The sequence below is a fragment of the Martes martes genome, assembly GCF_963455335.1.
Source record: "Martes martes genome assembly, chromosome: 5".
Classification (NCBI taxonomy): Eukaryota; Metazoa; Chordata; class Mammalia; order Carnivora; family Mustelidae; genus Martes; species Martes martes.
Window position 1 is genome coordinate 68907494 of NC_137892.1, and position 17243 is coordinate 68924736.

General features: G+C 36.7%; 1 protein-coding gene across 1 annotated transcript in view; it reads right to left on the reverse strand.

The window, feature by feature from the left end:
* The window catches only part of BDP1 (BDP1 general transcription factor IIIB subunit), a 92826-nt gene that overhangs the window by 37432 nt on the left and 38151 nt on the right, over positions 1 to 17243 (reverse strand). Inside the window, exons 15-25 of the mRNA XM_080803640.1 lie at positions 16151 to 16242; positions 14835 to 15033; positions 13932 to 14044; positions 10975 to 12397; positions 9773 to 9957; positions 8734 to 8956; positions 5668 to 5846; positions 4265 to 4469; positions 3112 to 3251; positions 1325 to 1526; positions 876 to 1066 (exon numbers count right to left, since the gene is read on the reverse strand). Of these exons, the coding sequence (XP_080659766.1) occupies positions 876 to 1066; positions 1325 to 1526; positions 3112 to 3251; positions 4265 to 4469; positions 5668 to 5846; positions 8734 to 8956; positions 9773 to 9957; positions 10975 to 12397; positions 13932 to 14044; positions 14835 to 15033; positions 16151 to 16242 (3152 nt within the window). The remainder of the gene's footprint in view (positions 1 to 875; positions 1067 to 1324; positions 1527 to 3111; positions 3252 to 4264; positions 4470 to 5667; positions 5847 to 8733; positions 8957 to 9772; positions 9958 to 10974; positions 12398 to 13931; positions 14045 to 14834; positions 15034 to 16150; positions 16243 to 17243) is intronic.

Below are 17243 nucleotides of genomic sequence, written 5' to 3' on the forward strand. Positions count from 1 at the left end.
TGAAATGAAGAAAGCAATGTACTATTACTACCAGTTCCTTATTCAGAGTTCATTCTTAGTTACCTACCTACAAATTTTTCATAGTAAGTTTTTAACTCCGGGCCATTTTTTCCTTACTATTTAAGTGAAGATGGGATATAAGACTGGAAATTATTAGAAGAAAATGAGAAAAGGAAAATGGTCCAATAAAACAAAATGAGCTCAAAAAGAAGTGATACTCTGAGGGTTGCTAGGGGGAGAGGGGGGAAGGGAGAGGGTGGCTGGGTTATAGACATTGGGGAGGGTATGTGCTATGGTGAGTGCTGGGAAGTGTGTAAGCCTGACGATTCACAGACCTGTACCCCTGGTGCTAATAATACATTATATGTTAATAAAAAATAAAAAAAAATTTTTAAAAAGTGATACTGGTGTATCCTACTGGGTAAACAGACTAGGTTAAAATAAAGAAGGGAAGGCAAAAAATCCACCAGAACAGTTGTTTTTTAGAACTTAAGTTCTTTTCCACTTTCCTTAAAACCTATAGAACATGAGTACCCTTCAGGTGTATTTGTGACCCCCCCCCCACCTGAACTAGCACTTTAATTATTTAGGTAACAGATACTGCTACTTTGGTCAGACTTCCACTCATGTCTAATACACTCAATATCCAAAAATTTTAACTGTAGGAAAGAAAAATCTTCCTAAGAACACCAGAAAAGGGTAAACTTTAATAAATAAAAATCCTAAGCGGGAAAGGAAAAGACCTGTAATTATCAACCAATCTACACTTTTCTTAACAAACCATCTTTTTACTCCACCAGTAAGTTATGGCAAGACATCCATAAAAAGTTATTTTTATTTCTTATTCTGAAAGTATTTGTTAAATAAAACTTTACCTTGATAGTTTACTGAGACACTGCTCTTCAGCAACTGAAGACACAGAATTATCCCCTACAGTTTTTCCTCCAACACTTCCTGATGGTCCAACTTCTAAATGAGCACTGCTTTTGGCCAAACTAGCCTTCGTGGAATCTATACAATCTTTTCTTGCTGAAACCTCCAAAGATGTCAGAAACTCAGCCTTTTCCTTAAGTTTAAGAAGAAATAGCTCATATTACCAAGGAAACAATATTTATGATCATTTGGTTCAGTGGTTAGGCCTAAAGCTCTAAGTTTACACACATAGAAGTGACTGGTTTCTAACTTTTTATAATATTAGAAGGTCACTCAATTTTTATAAAATTAGTTATAGTACAAAAGACAAAACTGTATTTTTTAAAATTCTCTCCTTCATGATCTTGACAAAATAGAGCCCACTGACAAAAAGTATTTTTTTCAAACTTACTTTTTGAAGGAGATGAGTGTCAGAATCTCGGGGCTGCGGCAAATTATCTTCTGGCTTCCTTGCCTCACTCTCATCTGCTCTGTCTTTTTCTATGCCAGGCTCATCTTTCTTACCATGTGCTCGTCCCAAATTTGGCTTAACCTTTCCAAACTGCCTTCTTACCAAATGTGCTGGACTAGGAACAGACCTTTTAGGTTCATGTCTAGAATGAAGCACAAATTATGATGAAAAACCAAAATCAGAATTCCTTATCGACAAGAGAACTGTTATATCAAACAATTTTGAACACAAACCAATACTATGTTCAATGGACTGTATATAAATTGGCTTTAAAACTAATATCATAAAATGAAACCATATATGCTGATAAAAAGAATACAAAAGCTTTTATAATTTCCATTTTCTGTACAGTCTATAAAACAGTTTTCAGTAATATTAATCTTTTTTTACTTCATTCATAGATTCTGGTGTGTAGTGTCATGGTACGTTAAGTAATTTTCATAATGTAGTATTAAGGTGCCTGGTGGCTCAGTTGGTTAGGAGTCCAACTCCTGATTTTGGCTCAGGTCATTTCAGGGCCATGAAATCGAGGCCTGCATGGGGTTCGGCGCTCAGTGGGGAGAATGCTTGAGATTCTCTCTCTCTCTCCCTCTGTCCCCTCCCTGCTCACTCACACGCGTGCATATATATGCGCACCTGCTCTCTAAAATAAACAATCTTTTTTTTTTTTAAATAATATCAGAGGGGTGCCTGGGTGGCTCAGTGGGTGAGCCTCTGCCTATGGCTCTGGTCATGATCTCAGGGTCCTGGGATCGAGCCCGGCATCAGGCTCTCTGCTTGGTGGGAAGCCTGCTTCCCCCCCTCTCTGCCTGCCTCTCTGCCTACTTGTGATCTCTGCCTGTCGAATAAATAAATGAAATCTTTAAAAAAAAAAGTAGTATCAATAATAATAAAGCAGATTTTAAGTAATAAATAAAAGTAGTAGTACTGAAATATCTTCACCTTTCTAGTCTAACTCATTTAAAAGAGATCATTCTTAACATTTGGTTTGGGATATTCTAGGATACAGCATTTCCTATGTATGAATTTTAGTCAGTAGGATATAAATTTCTAAATATACCAAGAACTTAAGAACTTGTCTACTATTAAATTTAGTTTTAAAATAAAATATGAGGATGGGGCGCCTGGGTGGCTCAGTTGGTTAAGCGACTGCCTTCAGCTCAGGTCATAATCCTGGAGTCCCAGGATCAAGTCCCATATTGGACTCCCTGCTTGGCGGGGAGTCTGCTTCTCCCTCTGACCTCTTCCCTCTCATGCTCTCTTTCTCTCTCTCTCTCAAATAAATAAATAAAATCTTTAAAAAAAAAAATATGAGGAGGCTCACCAAACTTTGTGGAGAAATTATAAATGAAGAGAATATCAATCATGCAATTCTTATAGTATTTGAAGAAGCATATTTAAAATATTCTATTTCAGATGCGTGGGTGGCCCAGTCATTAAGCGTCTGCCTTCGGCTCAGGTCGTGATCCCAGGGTTCTGGGATCAAGGCTCACATCAGGCTCCCTGCTCAGCGGGAAGCTGCTTCTCCCTCTCCCACTCCCCCTGCTGGTGTTCCCTCTCTCTCTGTGTCTCTGTCAATAAATAAAATCTTTAAAAAATAAAAATTTTAAAAAATTCCATTTCATAATTAAGTATTGCTTTAACCTTTCACAAAATTTTCTTGAGGTCAAGTTCTCCAACCTTTATCTTCAGAAGTTTTACGCTTTTCTGATTAAAAGCAAACTCACCTCATCTTTTCATCTAAAACATTTATTTTGTTAAGATGAAAAGGTTCTGCAAGGACCATGTGACTCTGGTTTTCACACGTTATACCTTCTGAAACTTTGGAGGATACAACTTCAATTTCAGTTCCAACTGGAGAGCTTGGCTAAAATGACAAAAGAATGGTAGCATTTTTTTTTCTAATGCCTCCCAAAATATTTCAATCATTAGGTATTAAGTTTTTCAAAACAAAGAGTCAAACTAGGTATGCAATGTTCACTTTTTATCCAAAATAAAACTATCTAATTCAGAGAAAAGCTTCAATTATTGCAATTATTATGTTTACAGGACACTTTAAAAACTAAATAATTATCTGTTGTGAACACCTACCACCCCCCCACCCCACCCCCAAAATTTTTCCAAAACAGTTCAATGATTTCTTCTGGGGATAAAGAGGTTTCAAACAAGGATTACAGTGGCTTTAAATCTAGATTTTCCCTTGGTAGACAGAGAAAAAGAAGGACAAAGAAATAAGATCTGTTGAAAAGTGCATTACACTACTTAGATTTATACCAAAAGATATATCAAAAAAAGATTGGTTAAACTGTCAAACAGCAGAAGGTTATGCAGCAATGAAAAAGATATACCTCTATACTTCTTGACATGAAAAGTCACTTAATATATTAAGTAAAATATAAGTCACAAAATAACATGTACACAGTGACTTTATTATTTAAAAAAATTATCTTATGTTTCAGTAATCTCTATACCTGATGTGGGGCTTAAACTTACAACTTGAAGATCAAGAGCTGCATTTTCTACCCCTGAACCAGCCAGGTGCCCAAGAGATTGTATTATTTAAATTTACATAAGTGTACACATATGCATGCATGGAGATACACCCAGTAAGATACATCAGAAGGTTTTCAGTGGTTACCTCAATATTATTATAATATTTTGTATTAATTGAATATTTTCATAATGAATAGGTTCATTAATTAGGGGAAAAAATCTATTTTCATTAAAAAAAAAATCCAGAATGGTAAATCTAGAACAGAACTAGATATGGAACATATTCATTGATGAGAGTGTCACATGCCTATATTCTAAACCTAGTCTGAGATGTCATTTCGTATTTTAACATGCATTAGAAGGCTCAATTACATAACAATAACTTACCACAGTCAAGAACTTCTTAGTTTCATCTTTTTGTACTATTGTTCTTTTTTCCTTAATTATCCCTTCAGCTTCACCTTTTTCTATTTGCCTCGGTCCAGCCTTTTTTATGTTTGGTCTGGGTCTCTGAAGTCGGCTCCTTACTATTCGAGCAGTTGGGATAACGCTTTCCTTCACTTCTTGCTGTAAAGTGTTTGTTCTATGAGCCCTAGAATAGAGGACAGGGAGAAAGAGAGGGAACTGGACTGTAAAAAAATGAAAACTACTGTAAAAACATAAAATTTGAATCTTCTCTAACAAACTATAAAATCAAATTACTTCAATGATATATATTCTTTTATTTTAAAAAAATAGTTATTTTAATCTTCAAAAGGTAATGAATTTATGTAATGTAGAAAAATCAAATTCATGGAGCCAGAAAGTATAAAGGTAGTTGCTAGGGAATGGAAGAAGGGGAATGGGGTAGTCTTGTTAACGGGTGAAGTTTCAGTTTGGAAAAATGAAAAAGTTCTGGAGATATATGTGGTAACTGTTGCAGAACAACATGAATGTGCATTTTTGTGAACGTGCATTAATTACACCAGACCATCTATATAAAAAATGGTTAAAACTGGAAATAAGTCTTCTTACTACTATTTTTTTGGTAAAGATTTTATTTATTTATTTGACAGAGAGAGAGAGAGAGAGAGAGAGAGCACAAGCAGGGAGAAGCAGGGAGAGTAGCAGGCAGAGGGAGAGGGGAAAGCAGGCACTAACTAAGCAAGGAACTCAAAGTGGAACCCAGGACCCCAGGATCATGCCCTAGCTGAAGGCAGATGCTTAACCAACTGAGCCACCCAGGCATCTTTCTACTACAGTTTCTAAGAAGATAATGAATACAATCTTTATATACATGTATTTTTAAATGCAGTGGTTTGCATAAAACCCTAAGTAGCTAATAGTGAATACAAGCAGGTAAGCATCAAAAGGTGTTACTCAGTGTGATTTTCTATTTTAGGCAGTCTGACACATGAATAAAAATAAACCAAGTATTCTTGGAGAGCCTGGGTGGTGCAGTCAGTTAAGCATCCAACTATTGGTTTTGGCTCAGGTCATGATGTCAGGGTCATAAGATCAAACCCCACAGAGGGCTGTGTGCTCAGTGTGGCACCTGGTTAAGACTCTCTTTCCCTCTCCCTCTGCCCCTCCTCCCTGAGTACTCTCTGTGTCTCAAATAATCTTTTTAAAAATAATAAACAAATAAAAATAAACCAAGTATTCTTGATATTCACTTTTAAAATACATTAACACATCTTAGTAACAATGACAAAATACTTGAAAGAATTCTCTCATATTTTAGATTTTCCTTTCCTTTTTTAAAAAAATATACATATATTTTAGATTTTCAAAGAAGTATCACTGTTTACCCCATAGAAACAACTAATTCCTTTTCCTGGGTCTGTACAGGCGGAGACATCGCTTCAGGATCGTAAGAACTTGGAGGTGAAAGGTCCTTTTCAGTCTGTATACATGGTAATATTACAGTCTCCTCCTCCCTGTGACCTGATTTGTCTTTTTCTCTTGATGTCATTAGGGAAGCCACACCCTAGAAGGCAGGTAAGAAAAATTTCATTGAGGGTTGATAAAAGTATAGGGAAACAGGAACTTTCATACACTATGAGCAAAATAAATTAGTAGAGTCTCTGCAGAGGACAACAGAAAGGTATCTACTAAAAATTTTAATTCTCAGCAAATTTACTTCTAGAAATCTATCTTACAAACATATTCAAGTAAGTATATGGAAAAGTACATATAAAGATGTTTACGATACCCATTTAATAGCCCCCCAAAAAAGCAAAGAACAAAATCAAAACACTGGGAACAAGACAAACCTATCAGTAGGGTATTGAATAAATTATAATTTGCTTATAATGGAACAATCCAGAACAATTTAGAAGATAAATCTGTATATACTGATCCAAAAATATGTTCATAATATTAAATGAAAAAAATGAGAAGGCAAGTTATAACACCATTTTTGGAAAACAAAGAAAATACCCACACATTTTATTATTTATGTAAATAAGTATATATACAGAAAAGAATGGGTGGCCATACTCAAAACAGTTACCTGACTGACTAACCTGGGAGGAAAAAATGGGACATTATAATGGACTCTCACTTTTAGATTATGTATTTTTTCAATCTGAAATTTCTATAATCAGATAAAATAATCAATAAAAAAGATATACCTTTTTAAAACATAAAGAGCAGGAAGAAAAAAATACAAATTTTCAAGCATTGTAAGAACTAAGCTATTTTATTTTTTTTAAGATTTTTTAAAATTTATTTATTTGAGAGAGAATGAGGGTGAGAGAGAGAGCATGGGAGGGGAGAGGATCGAGGGAGAAGGAGACTCCCTGCTGAGCGGGCAGCCCGATGCGGGACTCGATCCCAGGACTCCAGGATCATATGTGAGCCGAAGGCAGTTGCTTAACCAACTGAGCCATCCAGGCGCCCTCTTTATTCATTTTTTAAATGGGCTCCACACTGGGCTTGAACTCACACCCCTGAGATCAAAACCTAAGCCAAAATCAAGAGTTGGACACTTAACCAAGTGAGACACCCAGGCACCCCAGAACTAAGCCATTTTAAAACACTTGGGGCACCTGGGTGGCTCAGTTGGTTAAGCATCTGCCTTCGGCTCAGGTCATGATCCCAGAGTCCCAGAATGGAGCCCTACCTGGGGCTCCCCACTCAGCAGGGAGTCTGCTTCTCCCTCTGACCTTCCCCCTGTCATGCTTTTTCTTTCTCTCTCTCTCTCTCTCTCTCTCTCGAGTAAATAAATAAATAATTAAAAATAAATAAAAATAAAACAAAAAGAATTTTAATCCAAAATTGCACTTTTTAAAAACTACATCATTTTATTATCTTTTTTATGAACTGGGCTTTTTTTATTATTATTAAAGTACAGTTGACAATGTTTTATTAGTTTTAGATGTACAACACAGTGATTCAACAATTCTATACATTACTCAATATTCACCACGGTAAGTATAGTCACTACCTATAACCATATGTTACTATATTATTACATATGTTACTATATTATTAAGTATATTCCCTATATCGTGCTTATCTGTTACTTATTTCATGACTAAAAGTTTGTGCTTCCTGAAGATCTTCATTTTTAAGTAATCTTTATACCCAACATGAGGTTCAAACTCACAATCCCAAGATCAAGAGTTTGCATGATCTACCGACTAAGCCAGCCAGTGGCCCTGGGAAGTCTGGACCTCTTAATCCCCTTTTCCTATTTCCCCCATCTTCCCACCTCCTTCTCCTCTGGCAACCACCAGTTTGTTCTCTGTATTTGAGTCTGTTTCTGTTCATTTATTTTTCAGATTCCACATGTAAGGGAAATATATGGTATTAGTCTTTCTCTGACTTAGTTCTCTTAGCACAGTAACTCACTTGGCAAAAGGGACTGCTAGGCCCATTCATGTTACTGTATATGGCAACATCTCATTCTTTTGTATGGCTGGGTAATATTCCTGTGTGTGTGTGTGTGTGTGTGCGCGCGCACGTGTGTGTATAAAACTCTTCTTCATTCACCTCCTGGTGAGTACTTTGGTTGCTTTCCTATCTTCTCTATTGTAAATAATGCTGTGATAAACAAAAGGGTGCATCTATCTTTTAGAATTAGTCTTTTCATATTGGGCAAATACTCAGTACTATAATTACTGGATATGGTAATTCTTTTTATTCTTTGAGGACCCTCCATAATGTTTTCCACAGTGGTTGCACCAATTTACATTCCCATCAACAGTGCATGAGGCTTCCTCTCTCTCCATATTGCTGCCAACACTTGCTATTCCTTGTCTTTTTGATACTAGTTAATCTGTCTGGTAGGAGGTGATAGCTCATTGTGGTTTTGATTTGTGTTGTCCTGATGATTAGTGATGTTGAACATCTCTTCATGTACCTGTTGCCATCTGAATAGCCAAAAAAGTACTTTTATATTTAGAACACTCAACTTATAAATGTTAAAATTTCCATTCAAAGTTTTTGATATTATATACACAATCTTAATTTGTTGCAGACCAAGTTAACAAAGTAAATAAAACATGTCCTTTAACTCCTCTCAAGCTTTTAACTTTTTAATTTACCTTAACAACAATGTAAAATAAAGTATGACTATCAAACTCATTCTTCCTGTGAAGAAACCAGCTGCATCATTTGGCTATGGTCACACAGTGAACTTATTAGATCCCAGGATTCTTAAATTCCTTTCCATGACATACTTGCCCATCATGAGAGATACAAGATTCTTACAAAACCACATGGAATAATGAGGCACATTAATTATGGCAAGACTAGTATCACATGCAGTAGAAATTATATGAGAAAATATCTGTTAAATGTTAACCCCAGCTGCTTTACTTTAGTAACAATAGCTAAGACAAAAAACATCCACCTTGAATAGCACTCACATGTTGAGAAGGGAGAGTGTTCACCTGTTCACTGGTCTGCTGCACCACAACAGTCTCAGTTTTATCAGTTTCCAATTTCTTCCCATGTACATATTTTTCTGCTTCTGTAGTCTCTCTCTTTAAAGTTGCTCTTGCTAAGTTTGGTTTTGGTCTCTTGAATCGACTTCTCATAAAAGGTGCTGGTTTAACTTCAAGTGGCTTCTGCTCTTGAGCAAGAGATTTGCTTTTGGAAAAAGGATTATCAAACTTTAGAATGAGGTGAAGAGGCAATGAGAACAGAGTCTTAGGACAACTTGAGAAACTGGCAATAAATATTAAATCTAATTCTTTTTTTTTAATTTTTAAAAATATTTTTATTAACATAATGTATTATTTGCCCCAGGGGAACAGGTCTGTGAATCATCAGACTTACACATTTCACAACACTCACCATTAACACACACCCTCCCCAATGTCCCTTTAAATCTAATTCTTAACAGGAAAACAAATTGGGTTATTTGGCAGATCCTGAAAAATACAAGGAGTACAACTGAAATATAAGCCTATCATCTTTGCAAAGAGAAAATACAGGCTCTCATACCCATACTGACTTAGGAGTATGTGTTACATACAATTCTGATGTTAGGAATTCTCTCAATCTAGTGTCATAATGACCTCAAAATTCTCTCCCTATCATTCCAGAGCTTAGAAGCAGTTTAACACTATGCTATAGATATGTCTTGAAATCTTACTGATAATCTGAAAATGTCTCCTTAGATGCTTTGTCTTGGGCGCATGGATGGCTCACTCAGTCAATTAAGAGTCTGCCTCTGGCTCAGGTCATGATCCCGGGGTCCTGGGATCAAGCTCCACATCAGGCTCTCTGCTCAGTGGGGGGCCTGCTTCTCCCTCTCCTTACCCTCTCCCTGCTCTTGCTCTCTCCCTCCAATTAATTTTTTTTAACCCACTGAGCCACCCAGGCGCCCCTCCAATAAATTTTTTTTAAATAAAAAACACAGATGATTTGTCTTTAAAAGCACACAGACCAATATACTTGTACCTTAAATTAGTGTTTGAAAATTGCTCTGGAACATTTGAAGATAGCATCCCCTGGTCATCTGTTTTATCAGGTTCAGAAGTCTGTAAAGAAGTCTCCAAACAACTCAAGTGACCTGACAGTTCCTTTTCAGAATTTTTTTCTTCCTCAGGTGTTTGCACCATGGATAGTACTTCACTGCTGACGTTCTAGAGGAACAGTCACCGGAAATCGGCACAAATGGAAAATGTCACAATCATGTGAACTTCAAGTAACTGGAAACTTTTGGGGTTTTTTGAAGATTTTATTTTTAAGTAATCTTTACAGCCCACATGCAGCTCAAACCTATAACCCAAAGATCAAGAGTCATGTGCTTTTAAAAAAAGGTCACATGACCCACCGACTGAGGCAGCCAAGCAGCCCCACTGGAAACAAGCAGCTGGGTGGCTCAGTCAGTTGGGCGTCCAACTCTCGTTTTCAGCTCAGGTCATGATCTCTGGGGTGTGGGATCAAGCCCCACAATGCGCTTCATGCTGAGCGTGGAGCCTGACTTAGATTCTTTGACTCTCTCTGAGGCCCACCCCATTCGTGCTCTCTCTCCCTTTCTAAAATAAAGTAAAATTTTAAAAATATTTTTTAAAAAGGAAGAAAAAAGAAAATTTAAAAGTGGAGGGAAGGTGGGGGACACCTGGATGGCCCAGTCAGTCAAGCATCTGACTCTTGGTTTCAGCTCAGGTCATGATCTCAGGGTTCTAAGATCGAGCCCTATGTTGGGCTCCATGCTCAGAGCAGTCTGCTTAGTCCACCCCTCCCACTTGCTCTCCTTAAATAATCTTTAAAATAAAAAATAAAAGTGGAGTGGGACAGGAAATAAAAAAAGAAAGACATTTGGTCAAAAGAAATAATTCTATTATATGTTCATATTAGAGTTAGCACTAATCCAGTCTAATTCCCTACACTCCTTTTAGTTAAGAGTAACTTCAAACTGACATTAAGAATGGTAACTTAACCACATTTAAAAATATTTTTTAAGTTATTTTTTTAAAAGATACATAGTTTCTTTAAGGCCCTAAAACACAGAATTTAGGGCTGGGAAAGACTTAAAGCTTTTAGAGATTTTAAATTTTGTGGGATTTAAGAGCAATAATAACCGTTTTTATTTTGATAATTTTTTCCCTGAAAAAGTGTTCAAAAATAGGTTTTCTAAAGAACAGAAAAATACATACTTTGATAGTTAGTGAAGACATAGTGTTGCAGCAACTACTACTGCTCTGCATTAAATCTGTGTCAGTTTGTCTTGAGGTCCTGGTCTCCTCTGCTCCATATTTCCTTAGAGAAGTGTCTGTTTTTCCAGTTTTTTCCAAATCTGCAGCCATTTCTTCAGGAGCACTAATCTCTTCTGATCTGCTTTTCTTTGAGGAAATGTCTCCAGTTTCTTTTGACTCCACCTCTGTTTCTTCAATAGCAGTCATATTTCCTGATACCTTTTCCCTCAAGGAAAGATCTCCTTCTCCAGTTTCTTTCAAATCAATCTCCCTTTCCCCCATGGCACTGATCCCCAATAGTACCTTTTCCCCCAGGGAAGTTCCCTTTTCAATTTCTTTCCAATCTGTCTCCATTTCACCTTGAGTCTTCGCCTCTGGGGCCTTTTCTTCTATGTCTATCTCTCTTCTTTCAGTTTCTTCCAAATGTGTTTCTCTCTCCTTAATGGGATCAACAATCTCTGGTACATTTTCCCTTACAGAAACCTCACTTCCAGTTTCTTCTAAATGTGTTTCTTCTTCATCTATAGTGCTGATCTCTGGGGCATTTTCCTGTAGGGATATTCTTCTTCTTCCAGTTTCTTCCAAATCTGTCACTCTTTCTTCAGTGACATCAGACACCTCTGATATAGTATCCCTTGGGGAAACCTCTCTTCCAGTTTCCTCCAAATTTATCACTCTTTCCTCAGTGACATCAGACACCTCTGATACAGTATCCCTTGGGGAAACCTCTCTTCCAGTTTCCTCCAAATTTATCACTCTTTCCTCAGTGACATCAGACACCTCTGATACAGTATCCCTTGGGGAAACCTCTCTTCCAGTTTCCTCCAAATTTATCACTCTTTCCTCAGTGACATCAGACACCTCTGATACAGTATCCCTTGGGGAAACCTCTCTTCCAGTTTCCTCCAAATTTATCACTCTTTCCTCAGTGACATCAGACACCTCTGATACAGTAACCTTTGGGGAAACCTCTCTTCCAGTTTCTTCCAAATTCTTCACTCTTTCCTCAGTGATATCAGACACCTCTGATACAGTGTCCCTTGGGGAAGCCTCTCCTCCTGTTTCTTTCAAATCTGTCTCCATTTCCACAGTGCCGGCCATCATTTCTGGTATCTTCTCTCTGGGAGACTTGTCTCTTTCAGTTTTCCCTAAATATGACTCCATTTCCTTAGTAGAATTAGCCTCCACTGATATCCTCTCCCTTGGTAAGGTTTCTTCCATTCTTGTAATTTCTCTCAAAGGTGCTGCGAATTGCCCAGATTCAATCTCTTCTGACACCTCTTTCTTTGAGAAAATTTCTCTTCTTCTAGCTCCTCTTCCTATATTTGGCTTTGGTTTCTGAAATCGAGTCTTTAGAACTGGGACCTTCTTATCCTCTTGAATGCTATGTATGTATATAAAAAAAAAAAAAAAAAAAAAACCACATACAATCACATTTTAAACCACACTGTCAGCTAAAGAAAGGATGGTTGAGAAAATACTACTGAAAGACGAGGAATTCTCAACTAAAAAAAATTAAAAAATAAATTAAGAAAGCCTCAGGTATCTCAGGGTAAAACCTAAAAATTAAAGGAGAAGGAAAAAACCACGTTTTGAAATCATGAATTTTTAAAATATCTACTCATAGAGACATGTATAAAGAGAAATCTATCAATAAGGTCAATTAGAGTAGTAGTCAACTGGCTCTAAACCGTACCTAACTGTCAACCACACAATCCTTCCTAAATACTGGCAAGAGCCTCCAGTCCTCTGCAATGGAGCTACACTAAATTATGTCTACTATTACTACCTCTTGGCCCCCCCTATCCTTTATCCAGACATATGCATTGCCTTAAGAGTTAAGCAACACATTTATATGGCCAGATTTGACCAGCATCTCAAATAGCAATATTGAAGTATGACCTGAATACTAGTAATAGTTGAAACTAAAAGGGCACCTGGGTGGCTCAGTTGTTAGGCATCTGCCTTCAGCTTGGGTCATGATCCCAGGGTCCTGGGATCGAGCCCCGCATTGGGCTCTCTGCTCAGTGAGAAGCCTGTTTCTCCCTCTCCCCCAGCTTGTGTTCCCTCTATAGCTGTATCTCTATCTGACAAAATAAATGAATAAAATCTTTAAAAAAACCACACACACACACACACACACACGAAAAACTACATATAGTAGTGCAAAGGAGTCCACTACTCTGTTCTCACTACTTTTGTGCACACTGAATATTTCCAAAGGAAAAACATTTTCCAAAGTATACTAGTAATTCCATAGATTTTGTTTGGTACCTGCCAGAGGGGAAATAACAAATTTAAAAAATTACATGTGGCTAGAAGAAGTATGGGTTTCCATATATGGGTTTTACATAAAATTTATGTGAATAAAGGTCATATTTGGATCAATCTAATCCCAAAGAAACAAGGAGAAGAAAGTAAGTTGCATTTCATGTTTGAACATAGACAATTTAATCTAATATGCATATTAATTCAGGTCTAATTTATGAGGAGTAAATCAACTCATCAAATCACTAGTAACTAAGAAATTAAGAAGAAAGCTATGGGATGCCTGGGTGGCTCAGTTGGTTAAACAGCTGCTTTCAGCTCAGTATAATCTCAAGGGCCTGGAATCAAGTTCCACATCCGGCTCCTTGCTCAGTAGGGAGCCTACTTCTCCCTCTCCCCGTGCCTGTCACTCTGCTTGCTCGTGCTCACTCTGACAAATAAACAATAAAATCTTAAAAAAAAAAAAAAAAGAAAAGAAAAAGAAAGCTATGACATAAATTGCCCTGTAAAGTCTAGTTATATAGTGAATATCATGTAATCTGATACATAAAAAATCTATCTGATTTGCTTTTGTTTTAAAAAATTGATTAAACATTTCTAAAACCTCATACAAAATTCAAAGATTACATAACCATTAAGATGATGCTTACCTTAAACATTCATTAACATTCATTTGGAAAAAATTGTCTTCTTTCTCAGATTGTAATGTGATATCTTCAAAGTCAACGTTTTTACATGACTGATCTTCTACTTGTTCAGGACTCTTAACAACAAACACATTTTTAAGGTTTCACAATGAAACACTCATTTATAAAAAATTGCATTGAAAACTTTGTCCAATTTGAGTATAAAGAAAATGGTAAATGTTTCACAATTATAAAATGATACTCAAAGGACACTTTTCAATGTTATTTAAATATCTTTAAAAAATCTCATAAGCTACACCTTCTACCTTATCTCAAAGCCCCCATTCTTTTCCTCTTAATCAGAAAGCAAGTTAAAGCGCTTCAGTCTTGTCTCTTAGAATTATTCCTAGGGGTCTGTCTTCTGCTTAGTACCATTACCGTATAGACCTTGAGAATTTTAACAAAAGAAATTCAAATGTAACTATGATCTGAACTCTAACCCTTATCACAAAGACTAGTTATTATGTAAATAACCTAAAATTCATCATCTTTGCTCTTGGAATTCTATTTTAATAGGAAGCTTTTAACATTTTACTGTGTTTAAGCCAGAGCTAAAATTCACATATCTAGCTATATTTTCAAAAAGGAGGCAAAATTTAAACACCTAAATAATGTGGAGGGGGAGGCAAGTTAATCATGAGGTAGTAAGACCAAAGCAGATGCTCCATTATGTAAATGCTCAAAATCTAGATTGCTCAGAGTTAAACAGCTTTACAAGTAGCAAAGCTGCTGGCTCTTGAGATTTTGGCTTTAAATTTAATACACAATATATACAACAATGGTACAGTCTTACTGTTTAAAGAGGGGAGTAAAAGAAGGCTTAAGTACTTGTTTAACAAAAAAATTGGAAAGAATCAGAGTACTTACATCTCTAGCAACACAGGATTCACTTTCATTCTTTTTTACATTGGCCTCAATTTTTTCCTGTGATGCTAGAATTTTTCTTTCAGCAGCTTTACCTACATTTGGCTTTGGCCTTTGCAATCGGCTCCTCATTAGTCGTGCTGGTCTGACAGCCTTTGTTTGATCATCTTCCTGCAGACCAATTTTTTCACTCAAACCAGAACTACAAAAGAATAGAACTATGGTTATTCTGAAGTTACATGTTTGTTTTCAGTATTGCCTTCTCCAAGATACGAATAAGTAAACCATTTGGAATATAAAAATAATTACAAGTGTCCTCAAAAACATCCTCAAAGGGGTGCCTGGGTGGCTCGGTGGGTTAAGCCTCTGCCTTTGACTCAGATCATGATCCCAGGGTTCTGGGATCGAGCCCCACATCGGGGCTCTCTGCTCAGCAGGGAGCCTGTTTCCCCCTCTCTTTCTGCCTGCCCTTCTGCCTACCTGTGATCTCTGTCTGTCAAATAAATAAATAAAATCTTTAAAAAAAAAATCCTCAAAGATGCCCCTGTTTCTAAACCTTAACATTTTGGGACAGACATTATCCTGGAACCCTAACTATAAAAATAATTTCATCAAGGGGGCGCCTGGGTGGCTCAGTGGGTTAAAGCCTCTGCCTTCAGCTCAGGTCATGTTCCCAGGGTCCTGGGATCGAGCCCCACATGGGCCTCTCTGCTCAGCAGGGAGCCTGCTTCCTCCTCTCTCTCTTTGCCTGCTTCTCCATCTACTTGTGATCTCTGTCAAATAAATAAATAAAATTTAAAAAAAAAATAAAAATAAAAATAATTTCATCACAAAACTGGAAAACATCTATATTTGACAGACACTTAATACCATTCTCCACTAAGAATACTAGTTTGTAATGTACACCTCCAGGGCACTAGACAAAGATTATGGCATAAATGTACATACAGTCCAGAATCCAATGGTTCAAATTCATACTAGAATAAGACCTACTCTGAATCTGTATTCCTAGTTAAATATTTCCTTTGAAACCACCTGCTATCCAGAAACATGTACCTTAACCATTAATTAATCTAGTAAGACTTTGGTAAAATCCTGTTAGTAAGTTGAGGAAGAAATGTAATTGCAAACCCAATGGATCCGTATCATAATTTATTTCTCCAGCAGCATAAAGAGCACTACTGAAATGTTTCAATACACCTACAGTTAAAAGAAGATTTAAGCACACTAAATGGAAATAAAATTCAGACATTATGCAGTACAGAACTTATTACGGTCATTCTTAAAATCTACTTGTATTCTACTTCCTAAATACTTACATAGATACAGTCTCAGCTTCTGAGTTCTCTCTCTCTGTATTCTCCATTCCAGAAATGTCCAATGTATTCACTTTATCCTTTTCCATATGATTCTATAAATTCAATTTTTTACATTTTATTGACAACATAAAAAAGTCCAAACTTGGTAATAAATGGAAATTAAAACAATGACATTTCATTTTTTGTTCTTCTAATAAGAAGAGTTCTATAAATCATCGATACAGCTGTGAACACTATAAAACATATAATTCCACCTATATCCTTTCTGGAAAGCCTTTTGCCCATATGAAATCAAAAGCTTAAAAAACGTTCATACTCAGGGCACTTGGGTGGCTCAGTTGGCTAGCATCTGCCTTCGACTGTAGTCATGACCTCGGCGTCCTGGGATCAAGGCCCATGTTGGGATCCCTGATCAGAAGAAAGTCTCCTTCACCCTCTCCCTCTACCCCTTGCCCCCATTACTGGTGCATGCTCTCTCTCTCTCTTTCTCTCAAATAAATAAAATCTACTAAAACAATGTTCATACTATAATACCATTTCTAAGACTCTAAGTAAATATTTAGACAAAGTACAAGAATGTTCACTAGAATATTATATAAAATGTCAAACACCGTGAACAGACTAACTATTCTATAATGAGTAAATGGTTAAATTCAGTTTTACCCACTGACAGAATATTATGAAGTCACTAAAGACCATGTTTTCAAAGGATATTTAATAATATGGAAAAATATTTACGAAATGTTAAGAACTGAAGAAAGATATAAAACTGAATACTACTAAATTTTGTAATAGAAAAATTGGAAGGTTATATGCTAAAATGTTGGTTGCAGCTGGATGAGATCACAAGTCATTTTTGTCTTGATTTTTAAAATAATCTGTACTTTCACAATTTTCTTGAATTTTACAAGATTATAATAACCTGGGGTGACTGGGTGGCTTAGTCAGTTAAGAGTCTGCCTTCTAGCTCAGATGATCCCAGGGTCCTGGGATCGAGCCCTGCGTCAGACTCCCTGCCTATCAGGGAGCCTGCTTCTCCCTCTACCTCTGCCGCTCCCCCTGCTTATCCTCTCTCACTTGCATTCAAATAGAT